Source organism: Chiloscyllium punctatum, chromosome 41 (assembly GCF_047496795.1).
Source record: "Chiloscyllium punctatum isolate Juve2018m chromosome 41, sChiPun1.3, whole genome shotgun sequence".
NCBI classification, from domain to species: Eukaryota; Metazoa; Chordata; class Chondrichthyes; order Orectolobiformes; family Hemiscylliidae; genus Chiloscyllium; species Chiloscyllium punctatum.
In genome coordinates, this window is record NC_092779.1 from 29860117 (window position 1) to 29879098 (window position 18982).

Here is an 18982-nt window from a genome sequence, read left to right on the forward strand (position 1 = left end):
AATACTAAAGGTTACCAATGCACTCAGTGAGGAAATGATTCCTTTTTCTGTATCTTAAATGAGAGACTCCCTAATATTTGAACTGAGTGGATACTGTACAACATGGTCATATTAATCATATGGTGCAGAAGATGGCCACTCAGTTTTGCCTGTGCTAGCTCTTTGAAAAGGCTATGCGGGAGATCCAAGATGGCGGCGACTCAGCAAGTCTGAGTCTAATTTGCTCCTCCCAAGACCTAGGCAAAGTGGGCCACCCTCCCCCACCACACTCACCAAATCAACTAAAAATAGTTTTTATTTAATGTAATTAGTGGTTTAGTACTAAATTTATACAGTTCAGTCCCCTGTAAAAATGACTAGGGGGAAAGGAGCCCGCAGTTCTCAGCAGGCAGGAGCCTCTCCCCCACCCTCCCCAGCTGCAGCAGAGGTGTCCGCAGCTGCCCCAGGGGACTTACCTACGGTGGCGAGCCTCGCGGAAGTAATCTCCAAACTCGATGCGAAGATCAATGCTTTCATAGAAGAGTCCTGAAGCCGGTGGAATTCACTTTCGGCCGCGCTACAAAAGCACGGCCAAGACATCAAAGAAATTGAATGCTGAGTCGGAGGGGCAGAGCTAAAGGCCGCGACCTCGGAGTCCATTGCAGAATCAGCCGTGGATCGGATCCGGACTCTCGAGCAGCAAGTCCGGACCTTAGAGAACCACATTGACGACCGCTGGGCCTTCCCGAACGGGAAGAAGAAGGTTCCTTGAACAGTGGCTTCCGCAGTTATTGAATCTGGAGGCTGGATCAGGCCAGGTAAGGGTAGAATGGGCCTACCGGGTCGCAATACGCGGGCCCGGCTTGAACCAGCACCCCCTCCCGGTCCTGTTCCGGCTGCAGAGCTGTAAGGTGAGTAGATGCTCTTGGAAGCCTCCAGAAATCTTGTGAAAGATCCACAAGCCATGACTCATAAAGGATCCAAGATTAAGTTGTTTCAGGAGTTTTCCCCAGCTTTGGTTTGAAAGAAGGCGTTTGATGAAGCAAAGAAGTGTTTAAGGGATTTAAACATTCAATACTCCTTGCTCTACCTAGCTATACTACGCTTTAGCCATGAAGGGTCCGTGTTTAACTTCGGATCACCAGAGAAGGCCAAGGAACTTTTGGACTTTCTGAGACAAATTATAAGAGTTAATTTATGTTGTTTTGCCCTACCCCCACCCCGGTTTAATTCCCCTTTTTTTTCCTTTCATTATCTTACTGTTTAATATTATCTCCGGGGGGTGGGAAGAAGGGCTTATTTATTCATCCTTTACTTAGCGATTTCCTTTTACCCCCTTTTTATATATATATATATATATATATATAGGTATATATAGGCCAGGGGGTCTAGTTAATGTAGATGGGGGGAAGGTGGCTACCTTATCTTATTTTATCTTTGTCCTTGGGAGCGGGGTTATTTTCCCCTGTTATTTTGTATTAATATATTTAATTATTATTTGCTGAGACTGTAATTTTATAGTCATATATGTTCATATATGGTATTAACATTACCAAATATATCCAGGTGTTGGTGTGGGTGAGGGGGTGGTTAAGGATAGGGTACTCACTGTTAGTTCTAGTTCAGTAGTATACTTGAATTTTCTTTATCCTATCGTGGGGTGCCTGGGTCAAGGGTGGAGCACTGGTTAGGAGAGGTTATGATGGGTTTTTTGGAAAGGAAGTGATGCCCCCTGGGAAAAAGGGGGAAGATCTCCATTTAAGTACGTTTTATACTTTGTTAAAACTATTTATAAATAGTTTTTTTTACTATATTTATCTGAATGTGCTGAAGAGCTTTTATTTTTGTGAATTTTATATGCTCTATGCTCAGGATGTTTTGGATAAATATGGGTTTTGTTGTGATCTGATGTTAACACATTCCGAGCAGGTATATCACTGCTCAATTTATGTGTTATCCGTTGGATTTTTTTCTCTCTCTTGAATAATGTAAGAAGTTTAATGATACACTCTGGTTAGTTGTAAGTTAGATGAGTAGTTAGTTGAGTTTTGTCTTTTTTTTCTTGGTATTTCTGTTTTCTTGCTTGATAGGTTTTGGTTATCATTTATTTAAGATTTAACTGTATATCAATGTTTATACTTGGGTCTTTTTTTTTAGTTTTCTTTTGTAAACTTGTGGAAAAAAAATATAATAAAAAAAAAGGCTATGAAATTAGTCCCATTCTCTTGATTGTTTTCAACAGCCCACCAAGTGTTTCCTTCCAGGTACATATTCAATTTCTTGAGCTTCCTAAATATAGGTTTACTCAAAAGCAGCAAAATTATGGTGAACTAATATGACATTCAAATGAGGCCACTGCTAGAGTAGAGGGCAGTATCCAGTTCTGGTCACTAATCTTTAGGAAGAATGAGCGGACCCTTGAGAGGGTGAACAGGAGATTTCAGCTCCAAGGTTAGGCTGAAAAATTGTTCCCTTTTTAGGAAAGGGGATTGGGAGGGGGGAATATGATAGAGATGTAGAACGACAATTAAAAGTAAATAAAGAAGAGCCTTTTTAACGCTGATGGTACAACAAGTAGGGGGCACTAGATTTAACACTTTAGACAAGAATGATAAAGGAGGGGAAGTTTTAAACACAAGTGATTTTATTCCCATAGAAACTCACTGCCTGTGAGAGTAGTGGAAGGTGGAGCTAACATTGAGAATATTTGATAGGAACTTGATGGAAATAAAATTGCTGGGCCACGGATATAGAGCAGGACAATGGGACTGTCAGGATTGCTCCATAGAAAGAATGTATGGATTTAAAAGACTTCCTGCAGACAATAATTTCTCAACATCTAAAAAAACTCTTTCTAAGTTGTGTCCAGACAGCAGTGAATGAATTAGTAAAGATAACAATAAGTAATTTAAAATAGGACCAGGGATACATTCAGTGGCCCTTTTGCCACGTTATTGGTGGTTGCCATAAAAGAACAATGAACTGTCCCATAATATTTACTTCATAAAAATTTATCAGCAGAAGCTGATATAGACCTAAACACAATTGACACAATGCTTGTAGCTGTTTGTGTAATGAACTTCAGTTACCAATTCTAACTAAAAATCCAAAAGAACTGAGGATGCTGGAAATCAGCAACAAAAACAGAAATTGCTGGAAAAACACAGCATCTGTGGAGAGAAATCGTTTTGGGGTCCGGTGACCCTTCTTCAGAACTAAAGCAATTCTAACTGTTAGGGTTTAATATAGATTTCAGTTGTGCGAGGTATCTATCTGAAGGGAATTCATTCACTCTCCTATACACCAAGATGCAGAGTCATGCAAAGGCTGTAATGGTCAATATGTACACATGTTCCTGTGCTCGCAAATAGAAAGGAGATTGCTCATTTTTTAACATAATGATAAACAGAACAGGACTAAGCTTGGGTGGGGAGGAGGAGAGTGGGATTGAACAGTCAGATACCCATTTCCTATTGCCTGAATGACTTGGTGGCTGCTTCATTTTTGTTTTGTAACAGCAGTATTCAGACCTCTCAAGTATCCGTGTCTCACTTTTGTATATTTTCTTTCTTTATCACCTTTTTTTTGACCTGTGCTGTCATCTGTGCATTCATTAAATCCTCACCGGTGGGTGATATCTTTTCCTGTCTTCCCTCTGCCCCTTTATCCCTGTCTCTTTTCCTCTTTATCAGGTGTTTCTCATGATATCTCCAGATTCTGAACAAAGGTCACTGACCTGAAATATTTGACCTTGCCCTCCCTCTTCCAACCTGACTTCAGTGTTTTCAGGACATTCTTTCCCAATTTTATTCCAGGTTTTGAGCATCTGCAGGATTTTGATCTTTGTTGACTTTCACCTCAGCCCTCGTTTTGATCCATGGTTGTAAAATGAAATGCTGTAGTTTTGTTCCAGGTCTGTTTTTTTTCAATCCTCACGGTGCTAACAATAGTCCATCTGTTGCTGAGAGTGGCCTGGCTCGGAGATTCTGTGACCTATGATATCTCATCATTGGACCCTCTTCACCTTCATTAGACCTCAGTAATTTTGTATCACTGTTGACGGTTTAAATGTTGGCTTGAAACTTTTTAAATACAAAGCTTTCATTTTTACAGTCGGTCTTGTTGACTATTTAATTTTCCTCTTTTCTGTCAGCTTCTCACCAATTCTCTGCTTTTTCATGTGTTTCCTTATTTTTAATGTTCTCTTGGAGCAGCTCATCTATATATCAGAAATTTGCACTGTTGGTTAATTTGCAATTTTGCTCTGTGCTCCATCAAACTCCGTCTCTCTGAAACTGCTGGATGCCTTCTGTTTTCAGACTGGGCTGATGGTGGCCTGTTACCAAGGGTTCATGGACATTGTCTTTCTATTGGCTGGATGCCCCCACCTTGATGTCAACTGGCAAGACAAAGAAGGCAACACAGCTCTGATTATTGCAACACAAGCAGGTAAGAACTGGTTTGCCCACTGTATTTATTATTTCCAGTGCATTCTGACACCAGTGCATCTGTGTCACCCCTCCATTATTCTCAATTTGGTTCCCAGTAGTTGAGGAGGTAGAAGCCAACCTGCAGTCAGACCTGTTCCAGCGCAATCCCACATTTTCAGTTGGATGCATCAGTTATGTGAAAGAGCAACTCCCCCTACCTTATTAATTTTATTTTGTACTTGATGATTTCTAAAATGGCTACCCCCATTTCCCATAATGCAACTGCCCAGAGTGGTTCCAGTCCATCATCCCATTTGGTTGTGATGACCTCTGACTGTGACTGCAAATAAAGCTAGTTTCTGTTATACCCGTGAAATATGGACACAGAAGTAAAGGAAATGGTCATCCCCGTCCTTTTTTAATTAAACACATCTGGCATTACCAGTGGCAACCAAAGCTGAAGGCTGTTGTTTCTTTCAAGGCATTTTGGTTCAGCAGTTGGTGCGAAAACCGTAATTACTGTGGCTACACTTGGCCTTCCATCATTGGGTTGCTCTGCAGGTAACAGTTCCAAAAAGCAGCCTGAAAAGAAACATAGCAGTCCCAGCAGAGGATGGGTCACTGTACTGTCGTATTGCAACCACAGCAACAAAGAGAAATCTATCATTGACTTTAGCATTCAACAAGAGTAATAGTCTTGACATATAACCAGAAGCCTTTTAGTTAAAAGCTTAAAGTAATTAGTTGGATCAGCTGTCAATGCACTGAAGGCCACTCAGTTCGGTCTCCTGTGATGTACTGGTTCTGCAGTGATGGAGGTGGCTCATGATCAATGGTACTTTTTATCAGTGCTAATGATTAATTCAGACGAGTACAGTCATTTATAATTAATGCCTAACAGAGTGTACTGTTGAAGAATGGAAGTGACACGCTAGTGTACTGGGCATGACCTGGTTGTAACAACCTGAATACAGAAGAGAGCACTCTCTTGCCCACTGAAAGCCTGTTTGTGTTTTCCCCACTTTGCTCACCACGCAACATCAGATTCCCGAGGACAGCATTCCTTGTGGAGGCCTACGTTCACTCAAATCAAGGTGGAACTGGGATACCAGTATGAGTTAAAATTCATAAGAAAATGTAATATTTAGTTTAAAGGCAAGAAGTTAGGTTCTAAAAATAGTATTTTAAACCTGAATAAAGATAAATACAGGGGGTATGAAGGTAGAGCTAGCTGAAATAAATGTGAAACCGATTTAAATGGTAGCAGGAGCAGACTGTTAAGTCAATATTTAATAACTTGCAGCAAAGATTTAACCCGGCAAGAGAGAGACTCATTGAGAAAGTTGTATCTTCAGTGGCTAAATATTTAAGTTATGGATAGTAGCAAATTGAAATAAACACAGTACAAATCTGCAAAATTTGATGGTAGATCAAAAACTTGTCAAATTTTAAAAATGAACAAAAATGACACAAGAAATAGTGAAGAAGGAGAAAGAGTGTGAGAGAAAACTAGTTAGTAATAGCAAACCAATGAGTTTCTACAATTATTTCAGTAGGAAAAGAATAAAGCCTCTGGAGGATGTCTGGTGAATTTATAATGTTAACCAAGGAAATGGTGAAGGCAAAGTAGTTTGTGTTTGTCTTCACTGTAGAAGCTTCTGAAAACCTCCCAAAAATACTTGAAAATTAAAGGCCCATGATGTAGAGGTGCTAGTGTCGAACTGGGATGGACAAAGTCAGAAGTCTCATGACACCAGGTTTATTTGAAATCACAAACTTTCGGAGCACTGCTGCTTCATCAGTTGAAGTGGGAAAATCACTTCACCTGAAGATAAAGCAGTGCTTCGAAAGCTTGTGATTTCAAATAAACCTGTTGGGCTATAACCTAGTATTGTGTGACATTTGACTTTGAAAATGAAAAGGTGGGTGAGATGGGGGTAATGTAAAACCATCAACATCGTCAGGTGCATGGAGAATTATTATTCCCAAAGTTGAAAATGTGTTGCTGGAAAAGCGCAGCAGGTCAGGCAGCATCCAAGGAGCAGGAGAATCAATGTTTCGGGTATGAGCCCTTCTTCAGGAATGAGAAAAGTGTGTCCAGCAGGCTAAGATAAAAGGTAGGGAGGAGGGACTTGGGGGAGGGGCGTTGGAACTGCGATAGGTGGATGGCCGTCAAGGTGAGGGTGATAGGCCAGAGTGGGGGTGGGGCGCGGAGAGGTCAGGAAGAAGATTGCAGTTTAGGAAGGTGGTGCTGAGTTCGAGGGATTTGACTGAGACAAGGTGGGAGGAGGGGAAAGGAGGAAACTGGAGAAATCTGAGTTCATCCCTTGTGGTTGGAGGGTTCCTAGGCGGAAGATGAGGCACTCTTCCTCCAACCATCATGTTGCTATAATCTGGCGATGGAGGAATCCAAGGACCTGCATGTCCTTGGTGGAGTGGGAGGGGGAGTTGAAGTGTTGAGCCACGGGGTGGTTGGGTTGGTTGGTCCGGGTGTCCCAGAGGTGTTCTCTGAAACGTTCTGCAAGTAGGCGGCCTGTCTCCCCAATATAGAGGAGGCCACATCGGGTGCAGCAGATGCAATAAATGGTGTGTGTGGAGGTGCAGGTGAATTTGTGGCGGATATGGAAGGATCCCTTGGGGCCTTGGAGGGAAGTAATGGGGGAGGTGTGGGCGCAAGTTTTGCATTTCTTGCGGTTGCAGGGGAAGGTGCCGGGAGTGGAGGTTGGGTTGGTGGGGGGTGTGGACCTGACGAGGGAGTCACGGAGGGAGTGGTCTTCTCGGAACGCTGATAGGGGAGGGGAGGGAAATATATTCCTGGTGGTGGGGTCTGTTTGGAGGTGGCAGAAATGACGATGGATGATACGCTGTATATGGAGGTTGGTGGGGTGGTAGGTGAGGACCAGTGGGGTTCTGTCCTGGTGGCGATTGGAGGGGCGGAGCTCAAGGGTGGAGGAGTGGGAAGTGGAGGAGATGCGATGGAGGGCATCGCCGATCACGTCTGTGGGAAAATTGCGGTCTTTGAAGAAGGAGGCCATCTGGGTTGTACGGTATTAGAACTGATCCTCCTGGGAGCAGATGCAGCGGAGACGAAGGAATTAGGAATATGGGATGGCGTTTTTACAGAGGGCAGGGTGGGAGGAGGTGTAGTCTAGGTAGCTATGGGAGTCGGTAGGTTTATAGTAAATGTCCGTGTTGATTCGGTCGCCTGGGATATAAATGGAAAGGTATAGGAAGGGGAGGGAGGAGTCTGAGACGGTCCTGGTGAATTTGAGGTCAGGGTGGAAGGTGTTGCTAAAGTGGATGAACTGTTCAAACTCCTCGTGGGAGCACGAGGCAGCGCCGAAACAGTCATCGATGTAACGGAGGAAAAGGTGGGGGGTGGTGCCAGTGTAGCTGCGGAAGATGGACTGTTCCACATATCCTGTGAAGAGGCAGGCATAGCTGGGGCCCATGCGGGTGCCCATGGCTACTCCTTTGGTTTGGAGGAAGTGGGAGGATTGGAAAGCGAAGTTGTTCAGGGTGAGGACCAGTTCAGTCAGTCGAAGGAGGGTGTCGGTGGAAGGGTACTGGTTGGTACGGCAGGAAAGGAAGAAGCGGAGGGCTTTGAGTCCTTCATGATGGGGGATGGAGGTTTACAGGGACTGGATGTCCACGGTGAAGATAAGGCGTTGGGGACCAGGGAAGCGAAAATCATGGAGGAGGTAGAGGGCGTGAGTGGTGTCCCTAACATAGGTGGGGAGTTCTTGGACTAAGGGGGACAGGACCGTGTCGAGGTATGCAGAGATGAGTTTGGTGGGGCAGGAGCAGACTGAGACAATGGGTCGGCCGGGGCAGTCAGGTTTGTGGATTTTGAGCAGGAGGTAGAAACGGGCGGTGCGGGATTGTGGGACTATGAGGTTGGAGGCGGTGGATGGGAGATCCCCTGAGGTGATGAGGTTATGGATGGTCTGGGACAAAGTTGACAAGTTTCCAGCACTGTGTTGCCTGCACCTGAGGGACTTATAGATTATAGGGATAATAATCTTTCTCAATACCTCAGATTTCAGAAGGTCCAAATAGATTGGTGTGGTAGTGGTGATGGAGGGGGGGGGGGGGGGGGGGAAGCAGGGTGGAGAAAAGTTAATGTAACAACTTTATTCAAGAAATAAGAAAGTAGGAAAGCAGGTCAGTTAGATTAATATCTGTTGTATTAAGGGTTTAGAGCAAGGTATTTAGAAAATTGTAATGTGATTAGGCAAAACTAGCATTGTATTGGGATAGGGAAATCATGTTTAACTAATTTATTACTGTCTTTTGAGGATGTAACAGGCGGTGTATGTATGGGGGATGTGGTGGTATTTAGATTTTTAAACACTATTTGATAAGGTGCCACATCCAATGTTATTATAGAAGAGCACATGATGTAAGATGTATTGTAATAGCACAAATGAAGGATTGATGAACTAATAAAAGGTAGAGTAGTGATAAACCTGTCTTTTTCGGGTTGGCAAGCTGTAACAAGTTGAATGGCGGGGAACAATGCTGGGCCTCAACAATTTATAATCCATATCAATGTTTTGCGTGAGGGGGCTGTTGTATGTTAGTCGATTTACCAATGACACCAAGATAGGTAGGAAAGTATTTTGTCAAGAGACGATAGTCTGAAAAAGGAAATAGACAAATTATATGTGTCGGCAAAAAGGAAGAAGTATAATTGGGAAAATGTGAACATGACTACTTTGGCAGGAAGAATTGAAAAGCAGCATAATCTTTAACTGTGTAGAAATCAGTATTACAGAGGGATCTGGGTAACCTGGTACATGAGCAATAACATGTTAGTATGCAAGTATGGCAAATGATTGCTTGGTAGTGCATTGCTCAACCTTGGTTAAAGGAGAAATGAAGTTGAATCCTTTTATCTTGTGTTAATTAGGACTAGAATGCAAGAAGCCATACTTGGAAAAGAAGGATCTTTGACTTTCTCACTCAGTTATTTTAGCTTTTACGTCTTGTTTACTGACAATTGTATTCTGTTTGATGTGCCAGAAAATGGTTGTCACCCAAACAGCATATTTGTGCAGAACCTGTTTGGTATATTCATGACACTCATAATAACACAGATTCATCAAGTAGTCCTTTAGGTTAATGCGTATACATCACAATGCTCAGACATGATCAATTTAGATGTCAGCGATTGACCAGAACTGTGAAAATAATCTGATGTAAGCATATCAACTTGAGATGTTGGTCCTGATTTTTGTGAATGAGGTGGGAAGGCTGAGTTGGGAAGCTTCCCAAGCTGACATCTCTGCCCCCAAGACCACGCTGCTTAGTATTTATGTTAGGGTAGAGGCAAAGTCAAGAGCAAATGCATGTATACAAATATGGGCTGTATACAGTAATCTTTGGTACCAATCTGGCTTCATTGCAATCCAGGAGAGAACACGTTGATAGAAATTCAGCAATGCCGGTGAAATGCTGAGCTCAGTGAGATTGTGACTCTAACACTGGGATCAGTTCACTCATACAGTGATCTCAGTTAAAATAATTGCTAGTATCCTTTTGGGTCACCTTTTTTTTGTGAATTCTTTATGTGAGCATTGCTGACAAGGCCAGCATTTGTTGTTCATCCCTAACTGCCCTTGAGATCAATAGTAATCAGATAGCTGTTGCAATTGTCATTATTGTTTACAAGCAAAGAAATTGGCCAGTGGAAATCACATGACCATACAGCTCAAATCTCTTGGTAGCGTCTTGCTAAAGATTGAAAACTTACCTGAAGTTTTGTGTTACACAGAAAATATATTATAGGCAATTTAAAGTAAGCAGCGCAAACTGAAGGAACATGCTGTGACATTGTAAGACACAGATACTAGTTAACAGAAGCATGACAATAAATATAAAGCAGTAATTTAATCTGGCAGTTGTGCTGAGATTGCAAACCACCAAAGCTAAGCTCAGGTGGTTTCTGCTCATCAGTAGAACCCAGAGACTGATTTATGATCTTAATCTCATGGCGTTTCCAAGTTTTTTTTAAGAGACAAAGCAGTTTCTCAAGCAGTGACTGGAAATTGTTAGCCTGAAGCATTACAGGCCTAAAGAAGCGCAGTGAGTGAAGCATAATTATAGGACTAGGCCATCTAACCTGACCCACCATTCAGTTACATCCTCAATCTTCCATATTTTAACTTCATCCCCCCACCTTTCATCTATTTCAGTCTTAGTTTTGATATTTGACCAATCTCTAAAGCTTTTCGGAGGAGGGATTTCTAGATGTCTGTCACATTTTGTATGAATATGTTCTTAACTCACTCCTGAATGGGCTAGCTTGAATTTTAAGGTTGTGTCTCCCTTGTTCTGGACTCTCCATCACAGGAACTGATTTCTTTATGTCTAACCTATTAGTTGTTTTAAATACATTGATTAGATCACCATGTTGAGAAAATCCACATATATGTCTTTCTGGAGGTGCTGGCCCAGATGGGGCTTAAGCAAAGCTCTGTACAACTGTAGGGTTCCTTCCACTTGTTTGGATTAGAAAAGTCCAAGGAATGGGCCAGAGAAGTGAAGCAGCACAGTGATGGTTAAGGAATTGAATCAGAACAAAGAGGAAATTAAATAGTGTGTGAATGTGAAGAGAGCAGTAGAGAGAAGGAGAGAATGTGAAAGGAGGAGATGGGGCAGAGACAGAATGGGACAATGTTCTGGGAAGAATCGCGGTTGTTGGAGCTGGAGATCATGATTGAGAGACATTGCTGTCAGTTGACATTAACAAATGCTGTGTTCTCCTGAATTTACCTGACCTCATTTACCCCTACAAAAGTAGGGAATTCAAGGCTGACACACACCTCAAAATTGAGAATCTTTGTCAATGTATGATTGGTGGACTGTCAGTATGCAGTTGATGAACCGTGCCTGAGTTTGATAGTTCATTGCTGGAGCTGGTAGATTGCTGATGAGACCTGTTACCTGTTATAAGCAAACTGAATGAAATGTTCCTGTTATGTCTGGACACTATCTCTCCTGGACAAATTCCTGATTTCCTCTGGGAGTACGAATGGGGAGAGAAATGATACCTGGTTGACGTCTAGCAGTGACAGTAAACCTCTGTGCCTCTGAGACCTTTGAAAATCAACATTAAATTTACTTTAAATTGTCTGTGGGCAGAGACTGGGAGCAATTGATGAACCAATATTATTAAGCCAGAGAGTGTTCAGAAGATATTTACTAGGATGTTGCCAGGAATAGAAGATTTGAGTTATGCAGAGGCTGGATAGGCTGAAACCTTTTTCACCAGAGGATAGAAGGTTGAGGGGTGACCTTATAGAGGTTTATAAAGTCATGAAGGGTGTAGATAATGTGAATTGCAGGTGTCTTTTCCCTAGTGTGGGGGATTTCAATATTAGGGAATGTATTTTTAAGGTAAGAGGAGAACGATAACAAAGGGGCAATTTTTTTACATGGTGTGGTTCATGTATGGAACAAACTTCCAGAGGAAATGGTGGATGTGAGTACAGTTAAAATGTTTAAAAGACATTTAGGTAAGTACATGAATAAGAAGTGTTTGGAGGGCTATGGGTCAAGAGCAGGCAGGTGGGACTATGTTTGGGATAATGGTCAGCATGGACTGGTTGGACCAAATGGTCTGTTTCCATGTTCTATGACTCTATGAACATTCGTTCACCTTTTGCATATGACTTCTATGGAGACAGTGGTTCAGTCATTCAGGACCATTACAATATCTATCCTCCCATAAACGGTTTCATACATTATAATGTATAACAGAGATTCATATTTCTTTCTGTGATAACCCTTCCACCCATGCATTGTCATCAGGGAATCTCACAGTGCTGTCAGACGCCAACCATGATGATTACCCAATTAGTCCCAATCATCTCCCATAACCCAGCAACTTTTTATTTTCCCTTTTTGAAGTGAATATTCAGCTTCCTTTTGAAAGTTACCATTCATCATACTTCCACCACCTATTCTGGCATTATAACAACATACTGCATATATTAAAAAAAATGTCTTTTCTTCCCTGATTCTGTTGCCCAATTCATTTAAAATATGTCTATTGCTGTGCATGTAAATTCACACATCTAGAACAAATTTACATAGATTCAAAATCATAGAGTTCCTACAGCGTGGGAGTAGGCCATTCGGCCCATCAAATCCACACAGATCCTCCAAAGAGCATACCATCCCATGTAACCCTGCATTTCCCATGGTTAACTCACCTAGCCTGCACCTCCCCCAACACTATGGGCAAGTTAGCATGGCCAATCCACTGAGCCTACGCATCCTTTGGACTGTGGGAGGAAACCGGAGCACCCACCGAAAGTCCAAACAGACATGGGGAGAATGTGCAAACTACACACAGTCAGCTGAGGATGGATTGGAATTTTGGTCCCTGACATGTGAGGCAGCAGTGCTAATCACCGGTGGCACGTGTTTGGCACTGTGGGTCAGTGGCCAGCATTGCTACCTCACAGCGCCAGAGACCCTGGTTTGATTTCAGCCATGGGCGTCTGTGTGAAGTTTGCATATTCTCCCCATGTCTGTGTGGGTTTCCTCCCACAGTCCAAAGATTAGTTGGATTGGCCATGGGAAACGCAGGGATGGTGGCTCTAGGTGGGAGTTCTTCCAAGGGCCAGTGAGGACTCAATAAAAAAAAATCAAGAAGATAAAATATAGAGCTAAGCATAAAAATTGAAAAAAAAAGTATGTATTTCTACTTTAACTGTTAATCACATGCCTGGAGCTTTTATTCATTTTCATGATATGCTGGTAGACTATCGACTGTAATACATAGCTCACTAGAACAAATGAGAACCTGGACTCCTAAGAACAGTCTTACCCTGTGGGCAATTTGTAGTTGTCAGGGGGTTATCCGTGGAAAATTCAATCAGATTGCTTCACCCATCAAGATAGATTATGTAAAATAGAAAACAAAATTTGATGAGCCAATGAGCTGTAGTCCAAATGATTTGACCAGCCAACACAATAAGTAACAAAAACAGAAACTGCTGGAGAAACTCAGCAGGTTTGGCAGCATCTGCGGTGAGAAAGCAGAGTCAACCTGCTGTGTTTCTCTGGCAATTTTAGATTTCCAGTTTCCATAGTTCTTTGTTTGTTAAATTCATAAGAAATCTGTCTCCTAAGAACAGACAGGTTTCACAATGCTGAGGTTTCTGCTGGGGATACATTGGCAATATGGTCTGGATATTGTACCTTGTTTGCAAAGGGTAAATTACACCCAGGTTTCTGCACTTGCCTGTTAGCAAAGGTTAGAATTTGCCATCTCCCATGAATCAGCACACTTGAGCAGTTTAATCAATTTATGACTGGAACACAATATCCTTCAGCATCACAAAGAGCAGCTGAAGTGCCAGGAACTTGACCACTCTGCAGTTGGCTGATGATCTTGGCATGACTTTTTAATTGGCTTCAATTGATTACTGGTCACTGCAGTCTTCAATTCATCAATTACTGCCACAGACGACACATCCTTGTGGCTTTTAATTGCAGGTCCTTGATTATCAAAGGCAGATACTCTAAATTAATCAAAGTTGAACTGTAAGTAAGTTAAACTGCAGTTGCAGCAACTGGAAATACACCACACCTAGGTCAGGTTGCAATTGATCCACTGGTCACTGCACATCCAGTAATTAACACTGGATTCATGTAACCACCCCTACCTATATACCACTACACCCAATCCACTTGGACTTAATAAGATAAACTCATCCAAACTGGCACAAATATGAGACAATGCTGTGGCTTTGAGGTTATTTTGTTCTTTTTTTTAAAAAGGTTTTAAAACAGAGGTGTTGAGCTATCTAATTGGAAAGCCAGCAAAGTAAATAACTTGTGAGGCCTTGGGTTTCTTTTAAAAGTTGGAACAATACAAGCAGCCTGAAGGGGTGTGGTCAAACTCCCACAGAACCAGGATCTTTTTTTTCACTTTTAGTAGTTGCTATTGGGGTTTTGAAGCGAAAGCTGTTCTTTCCCTCTCTCAGTTACAAACACAAGCTGTGGGTTCTCTACCTGCCGTAGAAATTGCATGTAAGATATCTGTTTTCTGAAATTGATTTTTGCCAAGAGTATGTTCACTGACAGTCAGATCTGAAATCTGTGTTCAAATGGAATGAGCCAGAGGTTTTTCTAATTTTCCTTGATGTTGGTAATAAAACTGGTAAGACTATGAAGGTGATTTGTTCCCCTACCCCTTCACTCCCAATTTATGTTTGTGTTGATCCTCATTTACTCACTTTAGGAAATGGAGGAAAATAGACTGTTAAGTTGAGCCTTCTTAAATCCACCTAAGTTCCTTCTGTCACAGTCTCAGGTGGGTGGAAAAATATCTCAGGGCACCAATTTGATGAAGAACTGGAGATTTTTACCTGGTGTACTGGATAATAATTGTTCCTCAATCAAAGCAAAATATCTGGCCGTTATCAGATTCCTTTTCATGAGATCTTCAGTACAACAGTCACTTCAACTTCACACGAGGTAAAAGCATTTCATAAAATGCTTGAAGATTCCTGTGCTTTTGAAATGTAACAATAATGCATGTTCTTTCTTGCTATGGTCAGGTAGGTCATCATTCAGTGATGGATTCAAAGTTAGGTTCCAGAAGGGAAACACTGCTTTTTGCTGAAACATTTGTTTGTGTGGACTGAGACCATATGATTTGTGGTATGTAAACAGCATTACACCGTACTTTTGACAGGACACATCACAATCACAAATTACTTGCTGAACTATTTTCCCGGAATTGACATCGAGAGGAGGAATGCGCATGGGTTCACTGCCCTGATGAAAGCAGGAATGCAAGGGAAAACAGATTGTGTCAGAGCCCTGATGTTGGCAGGTAGGTACTGACAATCTGCTTGTCTTTGCATTTAGTTCCAATATAATCCTCATTAAAGGTGGAAGGACAAATCAATCAGACTGCTTACAAAACATATGGAATCTTAGGTTTTGTAAATAGGGGAGTAAAGTTACAAAAGTAAGAGATGCTAAATCTTTATTTTCTTCTTTTTTGTTATATTACATTGAATTCCATGCCCACTGATCCTGATGTGCCATTGAGAATGTCTCCAACACTGTACAGTATTTTTGCCCAGATTCTTTTTTTTCCCCATTTTCCATGTTGCAGTAATAAAGGAATGGGCGGCAAGTGTTCTCTGGGCCATGTGACCATTAATTTAAATAGGTAGAACATACTGAACAGAAAAAGTGTTTGAGGACTAGGACTTTAGGTTACATTGGTTACACATTTTGCAACAAATCGTTTGGTTTTACATTTTGTTGTTATTGTACGTTATCATTGTCAGAATTTAAGGAGGAGGTAGGTAAGTTTTTGAAGTATTGGGGATTTGAGGGCGATGAGCAGCTGGCATGAAAGTGGAGCTGAGACATGGGTAAGACCATCCATGATTGTGCTGAATGGTGGGTAAGACCGGAAGGGTCAAATGCCTTTCGTCTACATCTATTACTAGATATCACAGTTTAGGAAGGATGTCAATGCATTGGAGACAAAACAGAGGAGATCCTGTGATGAGGAAATTTAGTTGTGGAGATGCCAGAATACCTGGGATTGTTATCCTTGAACGTAAAGAGTTAAAGAGAGATTTAATGGGGTATTCAAAATTATGTAAGGTTTAGACAGACAAGAAGAAATAATTTAAATAAGAGTACAGGGAAACTCTGTAATAGAACAAACTTAAAGGCTTTGTATCTAAGAGTCAGAGTCATAAAGATGTACAGCATGGAAACAGACCCTTCGATCCAACTCATCCATGCCAACCATATATCCTAATCTAATCTCGTCCCATTTGCCAGCACTTGGCCCATATCCCTCCAAACCCTTCCTATTAATGTACCCATCCAGATGCTTTATAAATGCTGTAAATATACCAGCTTCCACCACTTTCTTTAGCAGCTCATGTCATACACACACCATCCTCTGTGTGAAAAAGTTACCCCTTGGGTCCCTTTTATATCTTTCCCCTCTCGCCCTAAACCTATGCCCTCTAGTTATGGACACCCCCCATCCCAGGGAAGAGACCTTGTCTGTTTATCCTATCCATGCCCCTCATTATTTGATAAACCTCCATAAGGTTACCCCTCAACTAATCAGCCTCTCCCTGTAGCTCAAATCCTCCAACCCTGAAAAGATCCTTGTAAATCTTTTCTGAACCCTTTCAAGTTTCACAACATCTTTCCAATAGGAAGCATACAGTGGCCTAACCAATGTCCTGTACATCTGCAACATGAACTCCCAACTTCTATACTCAATACTCTGACCAATAAAGGAAAGCACACCAAACGCCTTCTTCACTATCCTATCTACCTGCAACTCCACTTTCAAGGAGCTATGAACCTGCACTCCAAGGTCTCTTTGTCTCTTTGTTCATCAGCACTCCCTAGGACCCATTAAGTGTATAAGCCCTGCTCTGATTTGCTTTTCCAAAATGCAGCACCTCACATTTATCTAAAATAAGCTCCATCTGCCCATTGGCCAATCTGATCAAGATCCCATTGTAATCTGAGGTAACCTTCTTCGCTGTCCGCTACACCTTCAACTTTGGTGTCATCTGCAAACTTACTAATTGTACCTCTTATGCTCGCATCCAAATCATTGATATAAATGACAAAACGTTGTGGACCCAGCACTGATAATTGTAGCATACCAATGGTCACAGGCCTCCAGTCTGAAAAGCAACCCTCCAGCACCACCCTCTGTCTTCTACCTTTGAGCCAGTTCTATATCCAAATGGCTAGTTCACCCTATATTCCATGCGATATAACCTTGTTAACCAGTCTCCCATGAGGAACTTTGTTGAATGCCTTACTGAAGTACATATAGATCACATCCACTGCTCTGCCGTCATCAATCCTCTTTGTTACTCCTTCAAAAAACTCATTCAAGTTAGTGAGACATGATTTCCCATGCACAAAGCCATGCTGACTATCCCTAATGAGTCCTTGCCTTTCCAAATACATGTAAATCCTGTCCCTCAGGATTCCCTCCAACAACTTGTCCACCACCGACGTCAGGCTCACTGGTCTATAGTTTCCTGGCTTGTCTTTACCATCCTTCTTAAATAGTGGTACCCCGTTAGCCAACGTCCAGACTTCTGGCACTTCACCTGTGACTATCGATGATACAAATATCTCAGCAAGAGGCCCAGCAATCACTTCCCTAGCTTCCCATAGAGTTCTAGGGTACACCTGATCAGGTCCTGAGGATTTATCCACTTTTATACATTTCAATCAAATCAGAAAGTTTGGCTACGTCAACAAATTCATGCATGAGGGATAGTTTCCTCAAGCAATATGTTATGGAGCCAATCAGGGAGCAGACTGGCTTGGATCTGGGAATTGGTAATGAGGCAATTTTAATAAATGACCCTCTGAATAGAAGATCCCTTTGACAGTAGTGATCATAACAATATGGAATTTAATAATCAGTTCAAGAGTGAGAAATTTGGGTTGGAAATAACTGTTTAACTTAAATAAAGAAAATTACAATTAAATGAGGAAAGAGTTACCTCAAGCGAACTGGAGAGATAGATTAGCAGGAATGACAGTAAACAAACAGAGACAGACATTTAAAGAGAGAATTCATGACTCTCAGCAAAAATTCATCCCAATAAGTAAGAAAGATTCTAAAAGAGGGCTAAACCAACCATGGCTCACCAAACAAATTATGAAGATTATTACATTGAAAGCGAAGTATACAAGAAGTCCAAAGTCAGTAATAGTCGTGAAGATGGGATACATTAAGAAGCCAGCAAAGCAGGACTGAAAAGATAATAAATACAGAACAATTAAACGACACGGGAAAATAGTAAGCAGTATAAAAACTGACAATAAGAGCTTCTTTAAATATACAATAAAGGAAGCGAGGTCAAAGTGAACATAGGCTCCTTAGATGAATAATCTGGGAGCACAGGTTTGGGGAACAAGGAAATGGCACAGGAGTTAAACAGATATTTCCATCAGTCTTTATTATGGAAGATACTTTGAACAACAAATTAATACTAAAGAATGCAGGAGAGGAATTAAATGCCATCATCACCACTAAAGAAATAATATGACATAAACTAATGGGATGAAATACAGTTAAGTCCCCGAGCTGTCTTGTTTACATATAGGATCTTAAAAGAGGTAGCTGCAGAGATAGCAGATGCCTTAGTTATAATTTCCCAAAAATCCTTGCATTCTGGAGAAGTATTAGAGGATTAGAAAACTGCTACCCCTATTCAAAAAGAAGGGGGTGGGGGTGGGTGGCGGTGGAAGAAAGCGAATACATATAGGCTAATTAGCCATCTATTATCCAACATCTATTGTCGGAAAAGTATTCGAATCAATTATGGGGCAACTGCTATATCCATGGAATCATTTTCCATGGTTTCAATTATCTACAGTTTACTGCGGCCTGAACATATTATATGGAATGTTCCAGAACCAGGACCAGGGGGCTGCCGGGGAGGTAAATTTCCCATTGAAATGAATGGGTTCGCCCCTATCCATGGTATCGGGCTTCTGTGTTAGATCTTGGAACGTATCCCTCGTGGATG

General features: G+C 41.7%; 1 protein-coding gene across 1 annotated transcript in view; it reads left to right on the forward strand.

Annotated features, from left to right (window-relative positions):
- The window catches only part of LOC140464966 (ankyrin repeat domain-containing protein 33B-like), a 44212-nt gene that overhangs the window by 16238 nt on the left and 8992 nt on the right, over positions 1-18982 (forward strand). Inside the window, exons 2-3 of the mRNA XM_072560652.1 lie at positions 4299-4428; positions 15124-15264. Coding sequence (XP_072416753.1) covers positions 4299-4428; positions 15124-15264 — 271 coding nt within the window. The remainder of the gene's footprint in view (positions 1-4298; positions 4429-15123; positions 15265-18982) is intronic.